Source organism: Ovis canadensis, chromosome 12 (genome assembly GCF_042477335.2).
Source record: "Ovis canadensis isolate MfBH-ARS-UI-01 breed Bighorn chromosome 12, ARS-UI_OviCan_v2, whole genome shotgun sequence".
NCBI classification, from domain to species: Eukaryota; Metazoa; Chordata; class Mammalia; order Artiodactyla; family Bovidae; genus Ovis; species Ovis canadensis.
The window spans coordinates 86,980,340-86,998,576 of record NC_091256.1 but is presented as its reverse complement, the minus strand read 5'-3'; the positions used below and the strand labels follow the sequence as shown (position 1 = coordinate 86,998,576).

Here is an 18,237-nt window from a genome sequence, read left to right as displayed (position 1 = left end):
TGATTAAGCCTATTTAAAATGTTAAATGCAGGATACAGAACAGTTGTTCAATGGATATTCAATGAGTAAATGAAGAAACACATTTTCATTTTCAGAAATAAATTTGTGAAACAGCCTTTTAAAGGATGTTGAATTAAGACCATGACAGATCAGCAAAAGGAAGCTATAGGGAAGAGGTTCTAAAGAGTATAGATTTCCTTTTTGTCTTGGCTTCCTGGCTCTGCACTTTCCTTCACGGCACCCGACCCACTGCTACTTCCTTTGACAAAGACTTCTGACACCTTAGGGACATGAATGTTGGTGCCACATGACTGAGGAAAATACAAAGGCATTATTTTTCAATTTTATTTTCCTATTGTTCATTGCCAGTGTACTAGTGACGGTTCTCCAGAAAAATAGAACTGACAGGATAGATAGAGGATACACTGATATTCTAAGGAATTGACTTGCATGGTTGATTCTGGGAGCTAGTAAGTCTAAAATCCATAGTACAAGCCTATGGATATAAGTTTCCATAGGAAACTCAGGTAAGAGTTGATGTTCCAATCTTCAGTCCAGACACTTCACAGCATCAGGCTGAAAACCCAGGCAGTTTTCAGGTTGAAGTCCTGAGGATAACAGCTTCCGCTGGAAAGCTCAGTCTTTGCTCTAAGACGTTCCACTGATTGGATAAGGTCTAACAAAGATTCTCCTTGCTGCTGCTGCTGCTGCTCAGTCGCTTCAGTCGTGTCCGACTCTGTGTGACCCCAGGGATGGCAGCCCACCAGGCTCCCCCGTCCCTGGGATTCTCCAGGCAGGAACACTGGAGTGGGTTGCCATTTCCTTCTCCAAGGCATGAAAGTGAAAAATGAAAGTGAAGTCGCTCAGTCGTGTCCGACTCCTAGCGACCCCATGGACTGCAGCCTACCAGGCTCCTCCGTCCATGGGATTTGCCAGGCAGGAGTACTGGACTGGGTTGCCATTGCCGTCTCCAAGATTCTCCTTGACCAAATTTTAATCAGGCTCCTTTAAACTCCCTTCTCAGTTAGATTCTGGCTTTGAGCTTCTGTATTTGTCTCTGCACTCTTCAATTATCCTGCTAGGTCAGTTTAGCCGGAATACCCCACCCTCTATATCTGATACATGGTTCCTTAACCTCTTCCCCAATCCCATCCCACCAGGTGATGTGTGACCAATCCCACCTGCCTTCAACCAGAATCCTGTTGGTTCAGTTTAGCCAAAATCCCCCAACACCCCGCGTTATGTCTTGGCAGTTCTCATCCACTGACATGCCCGCCACCCTCAGGCAGCTCCTGGGCTGCAAATTCCCACTATTCCTTGCCTGGAATTGAGCCCATTCTCTCCCCCACAGGACAGAACCTACTGAACGAAGTTTGCCTTACCGTTAACAAGTGTCAGGAATAACTTTTCTCTATCAGGTCCATCCACAGGGGAACATGGAATGGGTTCCCCGAGCTGCTCACCCATCCAGTTCGGCGTCAGCCTCTGCCTCATTTCCCCAGTGTCTGGAAAACCACACGACTAGGACTACCCGGTAAACGTGTAGTCTTCAGGGAAGCCATCCCGGCACCACCAGGGACTGCGCTCCAAACGCACAATCCCGGGCACTGGCCCCCAAAGTTAGCCTGTGGACCTTTTCTCGTTTCAGGTTTCTTTCCTGTCCTACCAGCTGTATGCTTATGTGTACAATTTTCAGTGTTTTCTGTGGACAGTTAGAAGTCAAACACTAATTTTAGGAGCAACTGCGTTAGCTGCGTCCGGTTGGGTTCTTCCGACGCGGGGCGGCGTAGGCGGAGACGCTGTCGCCTGCCGCTGAGGGGCCGCCGCCAACCGCCCCAGGCCGGGAGGACGCCGTCCGCTCGCGCCGCGGTGCCCCCGCCCAGGCCTCCGCAACTCCGCCTCGTCTTCTCCTCCGCCGGTCCCCGCAAGGCTATCCCCCAGGGTCGGACTGGCTCGGTCACAGCGGCCACTGAACCGCCGCGAAAACCCGGACTAACGGACTCGGGCTGTCGTCGCTGGGGTCGCCCGAGCGCGGGGGCATCACGGAGCATGCGCGGGGAGGGGGAGCGCGCGCACATGCGCAAGGCCGCGCGCTGGGGGCTGTCGGGCGGCAGCGAGGCTGCGCGCGGCTGACGTGTTCGGTGGCCGCGGCGGCGGCGGCGGCGGCGGCGGCGGGGCGACGGCAGGGGAAAGGCGGGCGGGGCCGGGGGCTGAACCCGGAAGTGTCTCGGCGCCGGAGCGAGCGCGCCCGGAGTGGAGCTTGGCGGCCGGGAGCCAGCGGGGAGCCCTGCGTTCCCGGGTAAATGGACACGCGGGGCGTCCGCGCTGGGAGCGGGTGGGCGGGCGGCGGGGGGTCGCCGTCGGTGGCGCGGTCTCGGCCCGGCGGGGGCCCGGGGAGTCTCTGCTCTGGCGACCGTCCCCCGGGTGACCCCGACCTCGTCTTCGCGACGCTCCCAGGGCAGTCCCGCCGGGCGCCTCCGTCCTTTGGACGCTCGCCGGCCAGGATGAGGTGCTCCTCACCGTCCCGGGGAAACGTGTTAATGGGTGGCGGGGAGGGGGAGGGAACGTGGGTTCCGTGGCCGCGACGGCTTGAGTGTCAGCGCCCCGGCGCCCTTGCATCGCGAAGGTGGCTGCCTCGACCTGCCCCGCGGCAGGCTCGGGGAAGCCTCCACTTCTGCCCGCTTTCCCGCTACTCCGTTCGGGAATAGGGCCTGCAAGGTGTGCCCTGCCTCCTTCAAAATTATTCTTTTGTTGGCTTTTTCTAACCCGGCCCTCCTCGTTCTCCGCCCTAAAATCTCAGCCAAGAATGCGTGGAAGCGGTGACTTTGTCATAATTTACTTCTCATTTAGGAAGAATTTGTTGACAGTACCGCGAGGGATTTAGGATGGCTGGGCCGTGGAGTTGTTTTACGTGGTTCTACTCTCTTCTTCACAGACCATGCAACCCTCGGGCACGCCCCTCCAGAAGCTGTGATCCCAGACAATCCTGTTTTCCTTCATAAATCCCTCAAGACACTTATGAAGTTTCTTGTTCTGAAACCGTTGTACTGCAATGAAGAAGAGGAGAAAGGTTACTTCACATCTTGACGAGAAGATCCATCTAGGCTACCATAAAGATTCCCCGGAAGGAAATGTTGTAGAGGACTGTGACCAAGTAACCTACACTCATTCCACAGAAAGACCCGCTCCTGAAACCCTACGCTGTTATCAGGAACTTCCTCCCTCCCCGGATCAGAGGAAACTTCTGAGTTCTTTGCAGTACAATAAGAACTTGCTGAAGTATTTGAATGATGACAGGCAGAAGCAACCGTCTTTCTGTGACTTACTTATCATAGTAGAAGGAAAAGAATTTAGCGCTCATAAAGTTGTCGTTGCTGTTGGCAGTAGTTATTTCCATGCATGTTTGAGCAAAAATCCGAGCACGGATGTTGTCACCCTGGATCACGTAACGCACTCCGTTTTTCAGCATTTGCTTGAATTTCTTTACACATCAGAATTTTTTGTATACAAATATGAAATCCCTCTTGTTTTAGAGGCTGCAAAATTTCTAGATATTATAGATGCAGTTAAGCTGCTAAATAATGAAAATGTTGCCACTTTTCAGTCTGAGCTAACGGAAAAGTCATCACCAGAAGAAACACTAAGTGAATTAACTGGAAGACTATCAAGTAATCATCAGTGTAAATTCTGTAGTAGACATTTTTGTTATAAGAAGTCTTTAGAGAATCATTTGTCGAAAACCCATAGGTCCCTTTTATTAGGGAAAAAACATGGGTTAAAAATGCTGGAGAGAAGTTTTTCCACAAGAAGATCAAAACGGAATCGAAAGTGCCCTGTTAAGTTTGAGGACACCAGTGATGATGAGCAAGAAAGTGGTGATGGGTCAGACAATTTAAATCAAGACAGTTTTGATAAGGAAAAGTCAGACAGAAATGATTCTGAGGATCCCGGAAGTGAATATAATGCTGAAGAAGATGAGCTAGAAGAGGAAATGTCAGATGAATATTCTGACATTGAAGAACAGAGTGAAAAAGATCAGAATGATGCAGAAGAGGAGCCGGAGGCCGGTGATTCTGTCGGAAGCATTCATGAGGGGTTAACCCCTGTAATCATTCAGAACAGTAACAAAAAAATATTGCAGTGTCCCAAATGCGATAAGACATTTGACCGCATAGGTAAGAAAGAAAAGCTTGTTTCTTGTCTCTAATAAGAAAGCATGTTTCTTGTCTCTAATAATTTACTTTTCATGGATACTTTAAAGGTGATAATTAAAAACTAAACTTTGAAAATAACTTTTGAAAAGTATGGAGGGTATTTGATTTTTGATCTGTACTTTATCCTGTTATTATAAATTTATTGTGATTCAGGAATTAAGTATTTATATTACCTTTTATTTTCTCTTCCTCATGTCCTGGCAGTAGGTGACAGATCATTAGTTCCTGTGTTTAGTATGGAAAATTCCAGAGTGCCAATAATTATGAATATAGCATTTTGATTTATATGCTAATTTAAGTGCTATTTTTGAGTCATCATAGAAAATTGAAATAGGCCATATTGTATGTAATTTAATAATTCCTGTACTGTTTCCCCTTGAGCGTGGTAATATGTGAGTCATAAATATAGTCACTTTTCCAGTATCCAGTACTGTTTAGAACTGGGATGTTTCAGATTAAGAATAGTTACGGATAAAACTAAATTACTAAATGTAATAAATGCCTTCATTCTGTAGGCAGAGACTTTAGGAAGGGTCCTAATAGAATTCTTGGGTTATTATAATAATGAATAAATCAATATTTTCTTTATTGGAAAAGCATATGAAAAGTGATATGAAAGTGAAAAGCATATGAAAGGGAAAGTATTAGTTGCTCATTTGTGTCTGACTCTCTCCGACCTCATGGACTGTAGCCCACCAGGCTCCTCTGTTCATGGAATTCTCCAGGGAGGAATACCTGGAGTGGGTTGCCATTCCCTTCTCTGGGGATCTTCCCAGCCCAGGGATCGAACCTGGGTCTCTTGCATTGCAGGCAGTCAGTGAATATTTAATTTCAGGAGAGCTTACTTGCTAGTAAAGTAATTTTTGGAGGTGTCTTATATGGACTTTATAATGTGAACTTTAAAATTGCAGCAATTCACCTATTTACATATAAATGAGAGTTATGAAATTGGGGACTGTATTTTACCACATAGAATGATAAAAGAAGCAGATAAGTATTATTTAACCTTGTAAAATTACTTACACATTTAATATATCCCCATGTGTCCCTAGTGGGTCAGATGGTAGAGTCTGGCTGCAGTGCTGGAGACCCAGGTTTGATACCTGGTTAGGAAGATCCCCTGGAGAAGGAAAGGCGACCCACTCCAGTATTCTTGCCGTATTCTTGCCTGGAAAATCCCATGGACAGAGAAGCCTGACAGGCTTCAGTCCATGGGGTGGCAAAGAGTCAGACATGACTGAGCAACTTCACTTCACTCACTGACGTTATTGAGTTAGGAGGAAATTGGTTAAATAAGGTATTGGTTTGCTCTCAAAATACTCAACAGTGTAAATTATGTAAGCAGTGTAAGCAGTAGGTGCCCTTTTTTTGCTTTTTTATGCCTTTGAATATTTTTCTCTACATTAGAATGCTTTTGACAGTCCAACTTAATAATTGTTCATTGCTCTTTTTAGTGTGTTTAAAGTTCTGTACAAATGAATAGAGTAACTTTTTTTGAGCAACTAGTCAGTTGGAGACAAGTAGCTTGTTAAACTAAGGCTGGTAAATGTTCTTGTGGAGCTGTGGACTCGTACTGTGAGCATTATAGGGAACAGAAGAACATTCTTGAATTGAGATAACTGACAAAGTTTCATCTTTCCAGTTGATTCTGCCTTTTTAGACTTTACTCTTAGCACACGCTTCCTATATCATGCCTTGTTCTCAGTCGTGCTCAGTCGTGTCCAGCTCCTTGCCACCCCGTGAACTGTAGCCCGCCAGGCTCCTCTGGTCATGGGATTTTTCCCGGCAAGGATACTGGAATGGGTTGCCATTTCCTTAATTTGGCCTAATTTGATTTGAGATGTGTGAGAGCAGAGTCAGTCTGCCAGTGGCATTGTGGGTCCAGCAGATAGATATCAGACTCTTGTATCCAACACTGGGCCTATGGGATGCATTGTGAGCAAGGGATTCTGGGTTCAGGTAAGAAAAGGAAGACGATACTCAATCTCTATTAACACTCTCAAATTCTCTAGCAAAGAAACCTGTTAATTTTATTTAACCTGGCATTTTCTCAGATAACTTTATCACGGGACATTTGGAAACTCCCGGGAAACTAGAGTTCTGTGCACACTATTTGGGGAAATACTGCATAAGTTAAGGTCTTGATGTACTAAAAAGAAGGCATTTTGCAGCTTTTTGAACTAAGGTTAGTTCAGATAATCAGATAAATGTGGGTATCAATAGATCACATTGTCAGCTTATTTCCAGCCTCCTTTCTGGATGTGTTTTATATTATCCCCCTCTTATTGAACCCCTCTTATTGAACCCCTCTTTTGCTTAGCCTCACTGGGGCTGCTGACTTCTCCCCTGTGCAGAGAAAGAGAAGAGATTGAGATTATGATTTTATCATACTGGTTACGAAGCGTTGATATGAGCTGTGGCGATGTCAGACTGCCTGCGTTTTTGCATCCAGGTCTTATGTGAGTTACTTCACCTGTGTGTACTTTTGTCTCCTCACAGATAGAATGGACGGTGTTAATAGCACCTTCTCATGGGGGTTGCTATGAGGGTTGAATAGGATAGTCTTTGTGAAAGTTGTGTGAATACAGTATGAAATTACAATGCTGTGAAATCGAGGTGTGCAGTGAATGCTAGCTGCTCGTATTCATCATTAATATAGTTTTTGAATGTCTGTACTATGCCAGACACTAAACAAATATGAAGTGATATGTTCTTTGTCATCAAGAATCTTAGAGATTAATGAGTACATGCAAAAACACAGTTATATTATAAGAAAGATAATCTTACCAGGACAGGGACAGACGCTTAGGGGAATCGGGAAAGATTTCATGGAGCAGGTAGCATTTGAGCTGAGAACATAAGAAAGGGAGGAGCTTGCAAGGCAGAAGGACCAACAAGTACAAAGACTTTAAGGTAGTTATGTTCTGGAAATTGCTAAAACTAGAGTGATTTCAGGGTGGGCTGCTGCTGCTGCCGCCCAGTCGCTTCAGTCGTGTCCGACTCTGCGACCCCATAGATGGCAGCTCACCAGGCTCCCCAGTCCCTGGGATTCTCCAGGTAAGAACACTGGAGTGGGTTGCCATTTCCTTCTCCAATGCATAAAAATGAAAAGTGAAAGTGAAGTTGTTCAGTTGTGTCCAACTCTTTGCGACCCCATGGACTGTAGCCTTACCAGACTCCTCCGTCCATGGGATTTTCCAGGCAAGAGTACTGGAGTTGGGTGCCATTGCCTTCTCTGTCAGGGTGGGCAAGTAGGCGTAATGAAAATGATGAGAGATGAGGATTGGCAAGTGAGCAGAGGTCATGTTTTGAGTAGTTTGTATGTAGTGCAGAGGAGTTTTTAATCCAGTAAGCGATAAAAAGTTGAGAAAACAGAGGAAATGACCGCCATAGGCATTTTAGAAAGGTAGACTGGCTTCAGGGAAGAGAAGGAAGTTGGAAAGAGCAGAGGGTTATTTCAGGCTTGGGCGAGAAGGATGAGCAGCATTGGGAATGGGATGCGGGACAGGGTGGATCAGAGCTACAGGCTTCAGTGGACTGGTGACGGGTAGAATGAAAAGAACAGGCAGATGGAGAAGACCTGTGATTCTTCAGTGTCCTCCTGTATCATCTCTATCAGAAGTCCTCTTTATTCTTAAAACACTTCCAGGGCTACTTTCCAATAACCCTTGTATCACCCACATTTCTTTAGGAGGTTTTTAAAATGTCCACCTAGGATTTTGGTTGTTATTTTCCTGCCTCATCACATTGTGAGCTGGAAAGTGTCTGTTACTTTTGGTTAGTATCCTTGATGAAAGCTCGGGTCATTTAAAATGAGTAAGTTTTCAGTAAGTTCCTGTTCAATTGAACTAGGGTGAAAGATTGACATCTGACTTGTAAGAAGCCTTTAACTTGCGGTTTCAGAGTGGGTTTATGAGAGGTAACTAATAAGCTCTGGAACCATATGTAGTTTACTGATTTGATTCTCTCACTTTGGATCTTTTACCTTTTTTGATGTGTTTCATAGATGCTCAGAAGCAGACTCCTGATCCAGTGTGCTATCCTGAGGCTCCAGCTGTCCTCCTCTCTGCCCATTCTCATGCAGATAAGAGTCCTTTGACCTTTCCCCCCTTAAACTGAAAACCTAGGGGTGAAAAGGCAAAAATCAGATGGGGAAAAGATGACAGATAGGGGTGAGAGAAAAAAATTTTGGATGATTTGTCTTTTCTGTGCTTTCCTTAGATTAAATTTGATCTCTTCTAGAAGCAGAAAATATTTTGTAGCTTTTAAAAAAATGTGACTTATTTAAGACTATCCTGACAGATTCCAGTTGGTTCTGAATAGGGAAGCATTTTGACTTACGGCATACTTCTCTACTTTAGTGAAGTGTTCTTCATGCCATGCCAAATGGATAAATTTGAGGTATAATTTAAGATTTGGCGTATGAGATATATAATGAGCTAATTTGGTGATGTTTCTCTTTGAAAAAGCTCCACATGAAATCTGATAATAATTTACCATGACCCGTTTGGAATGAAACCCAAGGTCAAGTTATGTGTAAATATGTGTATTCTATATCTCCCAATTTGGAACATAATTCATATTGGGATTCAGTCAGAGAAATGCTGTGGATGAAATTTCTTAATATTATGTATTTTCTATTGGAGATCAAGAATGGTTGGGCATAATTTAGTATTCTGTGAAGGAACACTGAGGGTTTTTTTGATGGAAACTATTTGATAACCTTGAAGTAAACACTTGATTTATACATTATTATTGAATTCCCCCCACCCAATAAGAAAAGAAAGAGAGATTTGTTGTCTGTGTTTATGCAAGAACTCCTACCCTCAACAACCCTACCAGTTGATTTAAACCTGGGATTTCATTGTACATTTACCTGACTTTGTGGTTCAGCGTTCCCTCGGAAGCTGTCTCTTGTTGTTCAGAAATTCAAAGCCATGCAGATAACATACCCTACAGTGCCTCTGTGCATACATTTGAGTTGACATAATAGAAAAGTTTTTTATTTTAGAGATTCTGATTGTTACAGTAAATTATTCAAATTTATGTATTTTCATAGGTGTCTTTGGACTTTACTGAATTTATTTTAAAACAGTTTTCTTTTTAGGGGGTTAAATCGTGTTAAGTCTTCTGGTCTATAGGCAAATGGAAGTTTAACAATCAGAAGTAGTTTTGATCTGTAACTGCCACTTAATGGCTTTATTATTCAACTAAATATAACTTAATTTGCAAGCAAGACTTTCTTGACTCTAAATAAAGGGAAATTCTACTAATTGTTAATTTAACATCTTCCCAACAGAGGTATTTTCATAGAAAATAAAAGGTTTTGGGAAGATTTTTCTTATAATGTGAGATTTTTAAGTTGCTCTTCCCATTCACTTGGGTAAAAATCAGGAGACTTTAGTAATAGGAGGTTAAGTTAGCTTTCAGTTCTGAGACTGTGCTAAGTATGCAGTCAATCCCCTGGTAGGAATAGTCCCATTCCGAAAATCACTTGTAACTTAGTCATTTAAAAATCATATTGTATACTCTTGATTCATCATTTACATAATTTAAAAAGCAAGCTTATGAAAAATGTGAAACGTGAAAACTTATACAATCATGGAAGACTTTTTTGTTTTAATTCCATAAAATGACACCTATCTTTGCCAAATTAAAATTGTGGGTTATTAGTACATATTGCTAATGTTTGGATTCTGTACCTTTTCTGGTATCCAATAAATGTGTAAAAAGTATTTTGGAATCCAGTACAAGCATGCTATATTTTTTTAATTAATTAATTTAATTGGAGGATAATTCAAGCATGCTGTATTATAATAGAGAAAGATTAAAATCAACTCAAAAAACACTTCCCCCAAGAAATTATGTTATAGCAGTATTATTCTGGTTATATCCTGCAAAAAAATAATAAAAATACATGCTTTTCCAACTTTTTTTGGATAGTTCAAGGTTAGACATACATAATTATGCTATATGCATATTAATATGTATGTGTATGTTCAGTTGCTCAGTTGGGTCCAACTCTTTGTGACCCCATGGTCACGAAGGCTCCTCTGTTCGTGGAATTCTCCAGACAAGAATACTGGAATGGGTAGCCATTCTCTTCTCTAGGACATCTTCCTCACCCAGGGATGGAACCATAGTCTCCTGTGTTATAAGCAGATTCTTTACTGTCAAAGCCACCAGAGAAGCAAAAGATGCATAGATCATCGTATGGTCTGTGCTTAAATACCTTGTGGATTTTTTATCATATCTTGGTTTTTCTTTGCTTATAATGTTATCCTCCCCCCTTACATTAAGGGAAATACCTTGATTCCCTTTCTTCAGTATTCTTATGTAAGTGCAGTGCAATTAATTTTTAGATAATACTCTCTGTGTTTATTAAATTTAATCATATTTAAGTTTAATTAAGTCCCATTCGTTTATTTTTGTTTTTATTCTCATTACTCTAGGAGATGGGTCAAAAAGGATCTTGCCGTGATTTATGTCAAAGAGTGTTGTTCTCCCTATGTTTTCCTCAAAGAGTTTTGCAGTGTCTGGCCTTGCATTAGGTCTTTAATCCATTTTGAGTTTATTTTTGTATATGGTGTTAGGAAGTGTTCTAATTTCTCTCTGTTACATGTCCAGTTTTCCCAGCACCGCTTATTGAAGAGGCTGCCTTTTCTACATTGTATATTCTTGCCATCTTTGTCAAAGACTAGGGGACCATAGGTACTTGGCTTTGTTGCTGGACTTCCTATCATGTTCCACTCATCTATATTTCTGTTTTTGTGCCAGTACGATACTGTTTTGATTACTTTAGCTTTGTAATGTAGTCTGAAGTCAGGAAGCCTGATTGCTCCCGCTCTGGTTTTCTTTCTCAAGATTGCTTTGGCTATTTGGGGTCTTTTGTGTTTCTATACTAAGTAAAACTTTTTGATCTAGTTCTGTGAAAAATGCCATTGATAGTTTGATAGGGATTGTGTTGAATCTGTAGATTGCTTTGGGTAGTATGGTCATTTTTACAATATTGATTCTTCTAATCCAAGAACATGGTGTGTCTAAATGTCCATCAACAGATGAATAGATAAAGAAGATGTGGTATATATGTACAGTGGAATATTACTCAGCCGTAAACAGGAGCAAAATTGGGTCATTTGGAGTGATGTGGATGGACCTAGAGTCTGTCATACAGAGTGAAGTAAGTCAGAGAAAAATAACATATATTAATGCATGTGTGTGGGATCTAGAAAAATGGTACAGATGAACCTATTTGCAGGGCAGAAATAGAGACAGACATAGAGAACAGACTTGTGGGCCCTGGGGTGGCTGGGAAGGGGAGGGTGGATTTGGGAGGCAAGTGACATACGTACACTCCCGTGTGTACATTAGATAGCGGTGGAGACCTGCAGTGTAGCACTGGGAGCTCAGCGTGGTGCTCTGTGATGACCTGGAGGGATGGGATGGTGGAGGAGAGGTCCACGAGGGAGGGGACAGGTGTAGACATACAGCTGATTCACACTGCTGTACAGCAGAAACTGACACAACCTCATAAAGCAATTGTACTCCAAAAATTGTATTTAGATGCATGTAATAAATTGGTGAATGTAGACAAATAATTATGATTATCTTTCTTCCTCATGGCCGTAGAATATTTTGTTTTTTATCTAATCTCCATGATACATGTACGACTTACATATTTTTTTATGTAAAAATATGTGGGTGAAATGTTATTTGCCTATTAGCTTTCACCTGAAGAAAAATTTATGTATATATATTTTTTCAGGACAAAGCAAAGCTAAGCTTATCATAGAAAATTACTCTTCATATTGATGTCTTTTCTTATTTCTGTTGCCTTTCACTCAAAAGTATTCTTAGTTAAAATTTCCGTTTTATGCTACTAGATGTGCATAGTCACAGCTTTGATTACAGAATAATAATCATAGCCAGCATTAACTGATAGAGCTTATAGTGGGTTAGGAAACAGTAGTGTCTTATGTGTATTAACTGATTTATTATTACAGTAATCCTCTGAAGTAAATACTATCATTCCATTTTTATTTTTGCATATTTTCATTATGCCACTATTATTTTTTCAAATAAGAAAGATTTGAGAAAGGTTACTTGTCCAAGGTCACATAGCCTGCAATTTAAAGTGTTGTGATTCATGTCCAGGTGCCTGGATCCAGGGTCTCTGCCCCTACCGTTGATACTGGTCTGCCTCTATAATGTGAAATTGTATATTCTGAATAATGATGTAAAAGGCAGGCTTTTAGTATAAGGTGGCTCAGTGGTAAAGAAGCTGCCTGCCAGTGCACGAGACGCAGATTCCATCCCTGGATCCGGAAGATCCCCTGGAGAAGAAAATGGCACCCCACTCCAGTATTCTAGTCTGGAGAATGCTGCAGACAGAGGAGCCTGGCGGGCTACAGTCAATGGGGTTGCAAAGAGTCAGACATAACTTGGCAACTAAACACACCACCACTATCATAAGTAGGAATATAAATAAAAATTAAGCCAAAATGTGTCCTTTTATTTCATTTTTAAATTGTCACTTTTCTTTTTGGACAAGCTGTGTTAAAATTTATTTTTTTCAATTTTTTTTTTATTGAACTATATTTGATTTACAATATTGTGTTAGCTTCAGGTGTACAACAAAGTTACTCAGTTTTATATAAATTATTTTCCATGATAGGTTTGTTATGTGTGTGAGTCTGTTTCTGTTTGTAAATAACTTTATTATTTTTTATATTCACCTGTCATAGGTGACTTTGTCATATTTGACTTACTTTGACTTGGTATGATAATCTCAGGGTCCATCCATGTTTCTGCAAATGGCAGTATTTCACCATTTTTAATGGGCGGGCAATATTCCATCATATATATATGTGTGTGTGTGTATACACGTATATATACATACAACATCTTTTTTATCCATTCATCTGTTAATGGACATTTAGGTTGTTAGGTCCTATAATTTAGGACATTATATTCAGGATATAATACAGATCTCACATTAATATGCCTCCAGGTGTCTGCATTATACCTGCTCATTTTGTCATTTTCTTACTTTTCTTTATTACTTAAGTATGTGGGCCTTAGTAAATTTATGTTAAGCATGCAGTCAGTCCAGGTGATGCGCTTGTGTCCTAATGTCTTAATAAGCTGGAGAAGTCTTGTATGAATGGGCTGTAGTGTAAATTTTGTTGAGTAATGCTAGATTTGTGGTACCCTTTCCAGATTTCCTTCTATGGGAAGAGAGATGAAAATATATGAGCTATATAATATATTATGTTGCCTTTTGTGACATTTTTTAAAAAGTCTGCTAATCTGTAGGTTCCTTTCAGTTTGTGTCTATTAAATATGCTGTTTATCATGAGATTTTATTCCACTGTCTAATTTCAGTCACTGTGTAGTAACGGTACTGAGCTTAATTTTCATTTCTGTCTCTTCATAGGGAAATATGAGAGCCACACACGTGTTCACACAGGTGAGAAGCCCTTTGAGTGTGATATTTGCCACCAGCGCTATTCGACAAAGTCTAACCTAACTGTTCACAGAAAGAAGCACAGTAATGAAACAGAATTTCATAAGAAGGAGCACAAGTGCCCTTACTGTAATAAACTTCATGCAAGCAAGAAGACTTTAGCCAAGCATGTTAAGAGGCAAGTATGATCTTGCTTCCATAGTAGATTCTAATGTGCCTTCTCATTTAAATATGTAGTGAGCTAAACACACCTACGGAGTGCTTGTTTCCACTCCTTTCACTGCTTAAAATTTTCTAGATGACAAATTTTTTAAGAAAAGAACAGCAAATATTAGTTCATACTTGTGAGATTAAGCTTTTTGAGGTTGAAACAACAACAACAATCTATATTCTAGAAATTTAAGAAACCACATTTTTATTATCCTTGGTTTTATGTCTTGGGTTTTGACAAGTATATTTTCAATGTATATGATTATACAACTCCAGAAAACTTATTCCTCATGCTCAGCTTTGTCTTTAGTATATAAAAATTTGTGAGAGAATATTTATATTTATAATGAGAAATTAAATTTACTGAACTAGGGACTAAAGTCAAGTGAGTTGCCTTGAAGATTCTCTGTGAATAGATAGGTTCCTGAATATATTTAAAATGATTACATTTTACTTTGACTCTGCATAAATTTAGGCACACACATTCATATATTAAAATGATAGCGATTCTTAAAATACTCAGATGTGCCTGTCTCTAATAAAGGAATCACTGCTAGATTCTTATAATTAACTGTTAACATGTCAAATAGAGTACTGACTTAACTAATATCATCTTTTCCTAACAGTCTTTTAATTTTTTTTCTTATAGATTTCATCCTGAAAATGCACAGGAATTTATTTCCATTAAGAAGACTAAGAGTGAAAGTTGGAAGTGTGATGTAAGAGATTTTAAATTGTAGTAGAAAACCCTAAATTAAATGTAGTGTGAACTTTTGTGAAAGTAATTAAATTTTAAAGTAATATAAACTTAGCTTATATCACTTTTAGAATCTTTTATACAGTGTTATTCTAATATTTTTACAAATTAAGCCTGGTATGAGTTACTTTTTGGATGATGGACCTGAAAAATAGAAATCCTAGATTTTATTTTTTTTGTAACCACTATAACATGTTTCTATAGTTGTCTATATAAATTATGACATTACTGTTGCATACAGTGTAAAATGTTAGAATTTTCCCTCCACTTCTGATTATCAGTGGCTATATGTCAAACCACCTGAAAACTTAGTGGCCTTAAATTACTGTTTCACTTTCATCTCATCATTTTGTGGGTCAGTAATAGTAATGGGGCAGGAGTTCGCTAGGTAATGCTTCTGTCCCACGTGGTGCCAGCTGAAGTCACTCAGTTGTTTTCAGCTGGTGGGTAGTCCGTCTGGTCCCATCTGGTCTGGTTTGGAGCTGCTCCCAAAGTGCCTCACTCGCCTGGCTGGAGGTTGGTGTTGGTCTGCAGCTGGGAGCTCTGCCAGGCTGCTGGCCAGGGCCGCTTCCTGGAGCTGCTTGAGCTTCCTTCTAGCATGGCACCTGGGCTCCAGGAGGGAAAGAGTGTTCCAGGAAGCCAAGGTGAGCAGTATCATGCTTTTTACAGCCTCACCTTGGAAGTCTCAGAGCACCACTTCTAGCATGTTCTGTTGGTCATACAAGCCACTCTAGCCAGGGAAGATTTAAGGGGAGTGGAATCAGTCTCTATTTTACAATGATAGGAGAAGCAATGAATTTGTAGGTATTTTTTATTCTGCTGCAGCTGCTGCTACTGCTGCTAAGTCGCTTCAGTCGTGTCCGACTCTGTGCGACCCCATAGACGGCAGCCTACCAGGCTCCTCTGTCCCTGGGATTCTCCAGGCAAGAACACTGGAGTGGGTTGCCATGTCCTTCTCCTTTTATTCTTCTATACCGCCTAAAGTCAGTCAGTTCAGTTCAGTCGCTCAGTTGTGTGTGACTCCTTGTGACCCCATGAATCGCAGCACGCCAGGCCTCCTTGCCCATCACCAACTCCCGGAGTTCACTCAGACTCACGCCCATCAAGTCAGTGATGCTATCCAGCCATCTCATCCTGTGTCGTCCCCTTCTCCTCCTGCCCCCAGTCCCTCCCAGCATCAAAGTCTTTTCCAATGAGTCAACTCTGCGTGAGGTGGCCAAAGTGCTGGAGTTTCAGCTTCAGCATCATTCCCTCCAAAGAAATCCCAGGGCTAATCTTCAGAATGTACTGGTTGGATCTCCTTGCAGTCCAAGGGACTCTCAAGAGTCTTCTCCAACACCATAGTTCAAAAGCATCAATTCCTCGGTGCTCAGCTTTCTTCACAGTCCAACTCTCACATCCATACATGACCACTGGAAAAACCATAGCCTTGACTAGATGGACCTTTGTTGGCAAAGTCATGTCTCTGCTTTTCAATATGCTATCTAGATTGGTTATAACTTTTCTTCCAAGGAGTAAGCGTTTTTTAATTTCATGGTTGCAGTCACCATCTACAGTGATTTTGGAGCCCAAAAAAATAAAGTCTGACACTGTTTCCACTGTTTCCCCATCTATTTCCCATGAAGTGATGGGACCAGATGCCATGATCTTTGTTTTCTGAATGTTGAGCTTTAAGCCAAGTTTTTCACTCTCCTCTTTCACTTTTACTTTTCACCCCCTAAAGTAGTTTTTCATTATTTAGGTAAATACTGTTTAAATGAGTCACCAGCTGTCATTTTGTCTTCTTTACTCCAAGGCCTCAGTTTATGTGTATGACCGCATTCTCACCGTTTCTCTGATCTCAACTTGTAGGAATTGAGGTTATTTGGATCTTAGTGGTTTCCTTACCTTATTAAGTTTTATCATTCTCACGTGTAAAATGATAATAACTGTATCTACCTCCTAGGTTTGTTGTGAGCATTAAGTAGAATAATCCACGACTCACTTAGCTTTGCGCCTGGTGTAGAGTGCATGCCGTGTTGTTACATCTGGCGTATAGTGCATGTCTTGTTACTACAGCAGCCTGTCTCCACCCCCGCCCCCACTTTCTAAATTTGATGTCTACCAGATTTTTTAAAAAGTTGTGTCTATTCTTTCTGACCACTTTTAAGAGATAAACTTTCAAGTAATTTTTCTGAGGTTTTTTTATTCCAATTCCTAATCAAATATATGGCTGGTATGACATATAATTAGTTTTCAAACATACATTTAATGGATTTAGAAATGTTGACCAGGATTAAGATGACTGTATAATCTGAGGAATCAGCCTGTTGGAAATGTAAGATGTTGGAATTCGCCGACCTTTAGCACTAGTTTAAAACAACTTCTTGCTGTAATTCCTCCGGGGCTTCCCTGGTGGCTCCGTCGGTGAAGAATCTGCCTGCAGTGTGGAGCCCTGGGTTCATTCAGACCCTGGGTCGGGAAGACCCCCTGGAGGAGGGCATGGCAGCCCACTCCAGTATTGCTGCCTGGAGAATCCTCATGGACAGAGGAGCCTGGCGGGCTGCAGTCCACGGGGTTGCAAGGAGTCGTGACAGGACTGAGCGACTAAGCACAGCACGCTCATTTCTCAAGGCTTTCTTTTTTTCTGTACAATCAGTTGATTATACTTTTGGTAAGTGTTTTCTTTGGGGAGAAATTCCTGACTACTTGAATTTATATGTTTGTTCCTCATCAGAGCTTTATATTTTTATTTTAGATTCATGTTCCCTCACATTTTATGTGCATTTTCCTTTAGATTTGTAAGAAATCTTTTACTCGAAGACCACACTTGGAGGAACATATGATTCTCCATTCTCAAGACAAACCTTTTAAGTGCACCTATTGTGAAGAACATTTCAAATCACGATTTGCACGGTTGAAACATCAAGAAAAGTTCCATCTGGGTAAGCAAATTACTTTTCTAGGACCATCACAGCCACTGTTGGTGAGCACGTTGTGCTGGGGAGACTGCTGCTGTGGGACCACTTAGGAGAGGAGCTCGTGTGAGTGGGGCAGGGTTCTTGGAGATGAGTAAACACTGAGTTTGTTTTGTTTTGTGGTGGCACGTGTGTTCGTGGTGTTATGCCCAGAGTCCGAGTCCCCAAAACTGAGAGAATAAGACATCCACAGCAATGCAAACGCAAAAAGGGAATTTATTGCTAGCTCGAGCCAGGGCCCAAGTTTCATCCAATGTAGTGGAGTGGAACAAGGGCCCCCGAGTTCTGAATCACCTATACTTTTATACAGACGGTTCTGTTTCTGTAACAGCATAGCTGATTGGTTAAACCGTACGCACGCTTGGACTTTTAAACCTCGCATCCCTATCTGGATTGGCTCGGGTCTGGCGCTGGCGGGGGGCTATGGGGATTTTTTTTGATTGGTCTAGCTACCCTGCCTGCGGGCTTGCCCCTTAGAGCCTGTCCTGGCTTCAGTTTGGTCCTAACATTCCCCCCTGTCTTCAGCTTCATAGAGGAATCTTCCTCTTTATGTTGGGGCAGGGCCTGATATTGTTGCCTCAGTACCATCAGTTGGAGGGTATTGATGCGGTCTTTTATAAAGGCAACAAGCTT

At 41.5% G+C, this 18,237-nt stretch overlaps 1 protein-coding gene across 1 annotated transcript in view; it reads left to right on the top strand.

The window, feature by feature from the left end:
• The first annotated feature begins 1,811 nt into the window (after positions 1-1,811).
• The window catches only part of ZBTB41 (zinc finger and BTB domain containing 41), a 40,374-nt gene continuing 23,948 nt past the window's right edge, over positions 1,812-18,237 (top strand). The window contains exons 1-5 of the mRNA XM_069544985.1: positions 1,812-2,299; positions 2,936-4,175; positions 13,651-13,858; positions 14,540-14,609; positions 17,424-17,571. Coding sequence (XP_069401086.1) covers positions 3,053-4,175; positions 13,651-13,858; positions 14,540-14,609; positions 17,424-17,571 — 1,549 coding nt within the window. The 5' untranslated portion in view covers positions 1,812-2,299; positions 2,936-3,052. The remainder of the gene's footprint in view (positions 2,300-2,935; positions 4,176-13,650; positions 13,859-14,539; positions 14,610-17,423; positions 17,572-18,237) is intronic.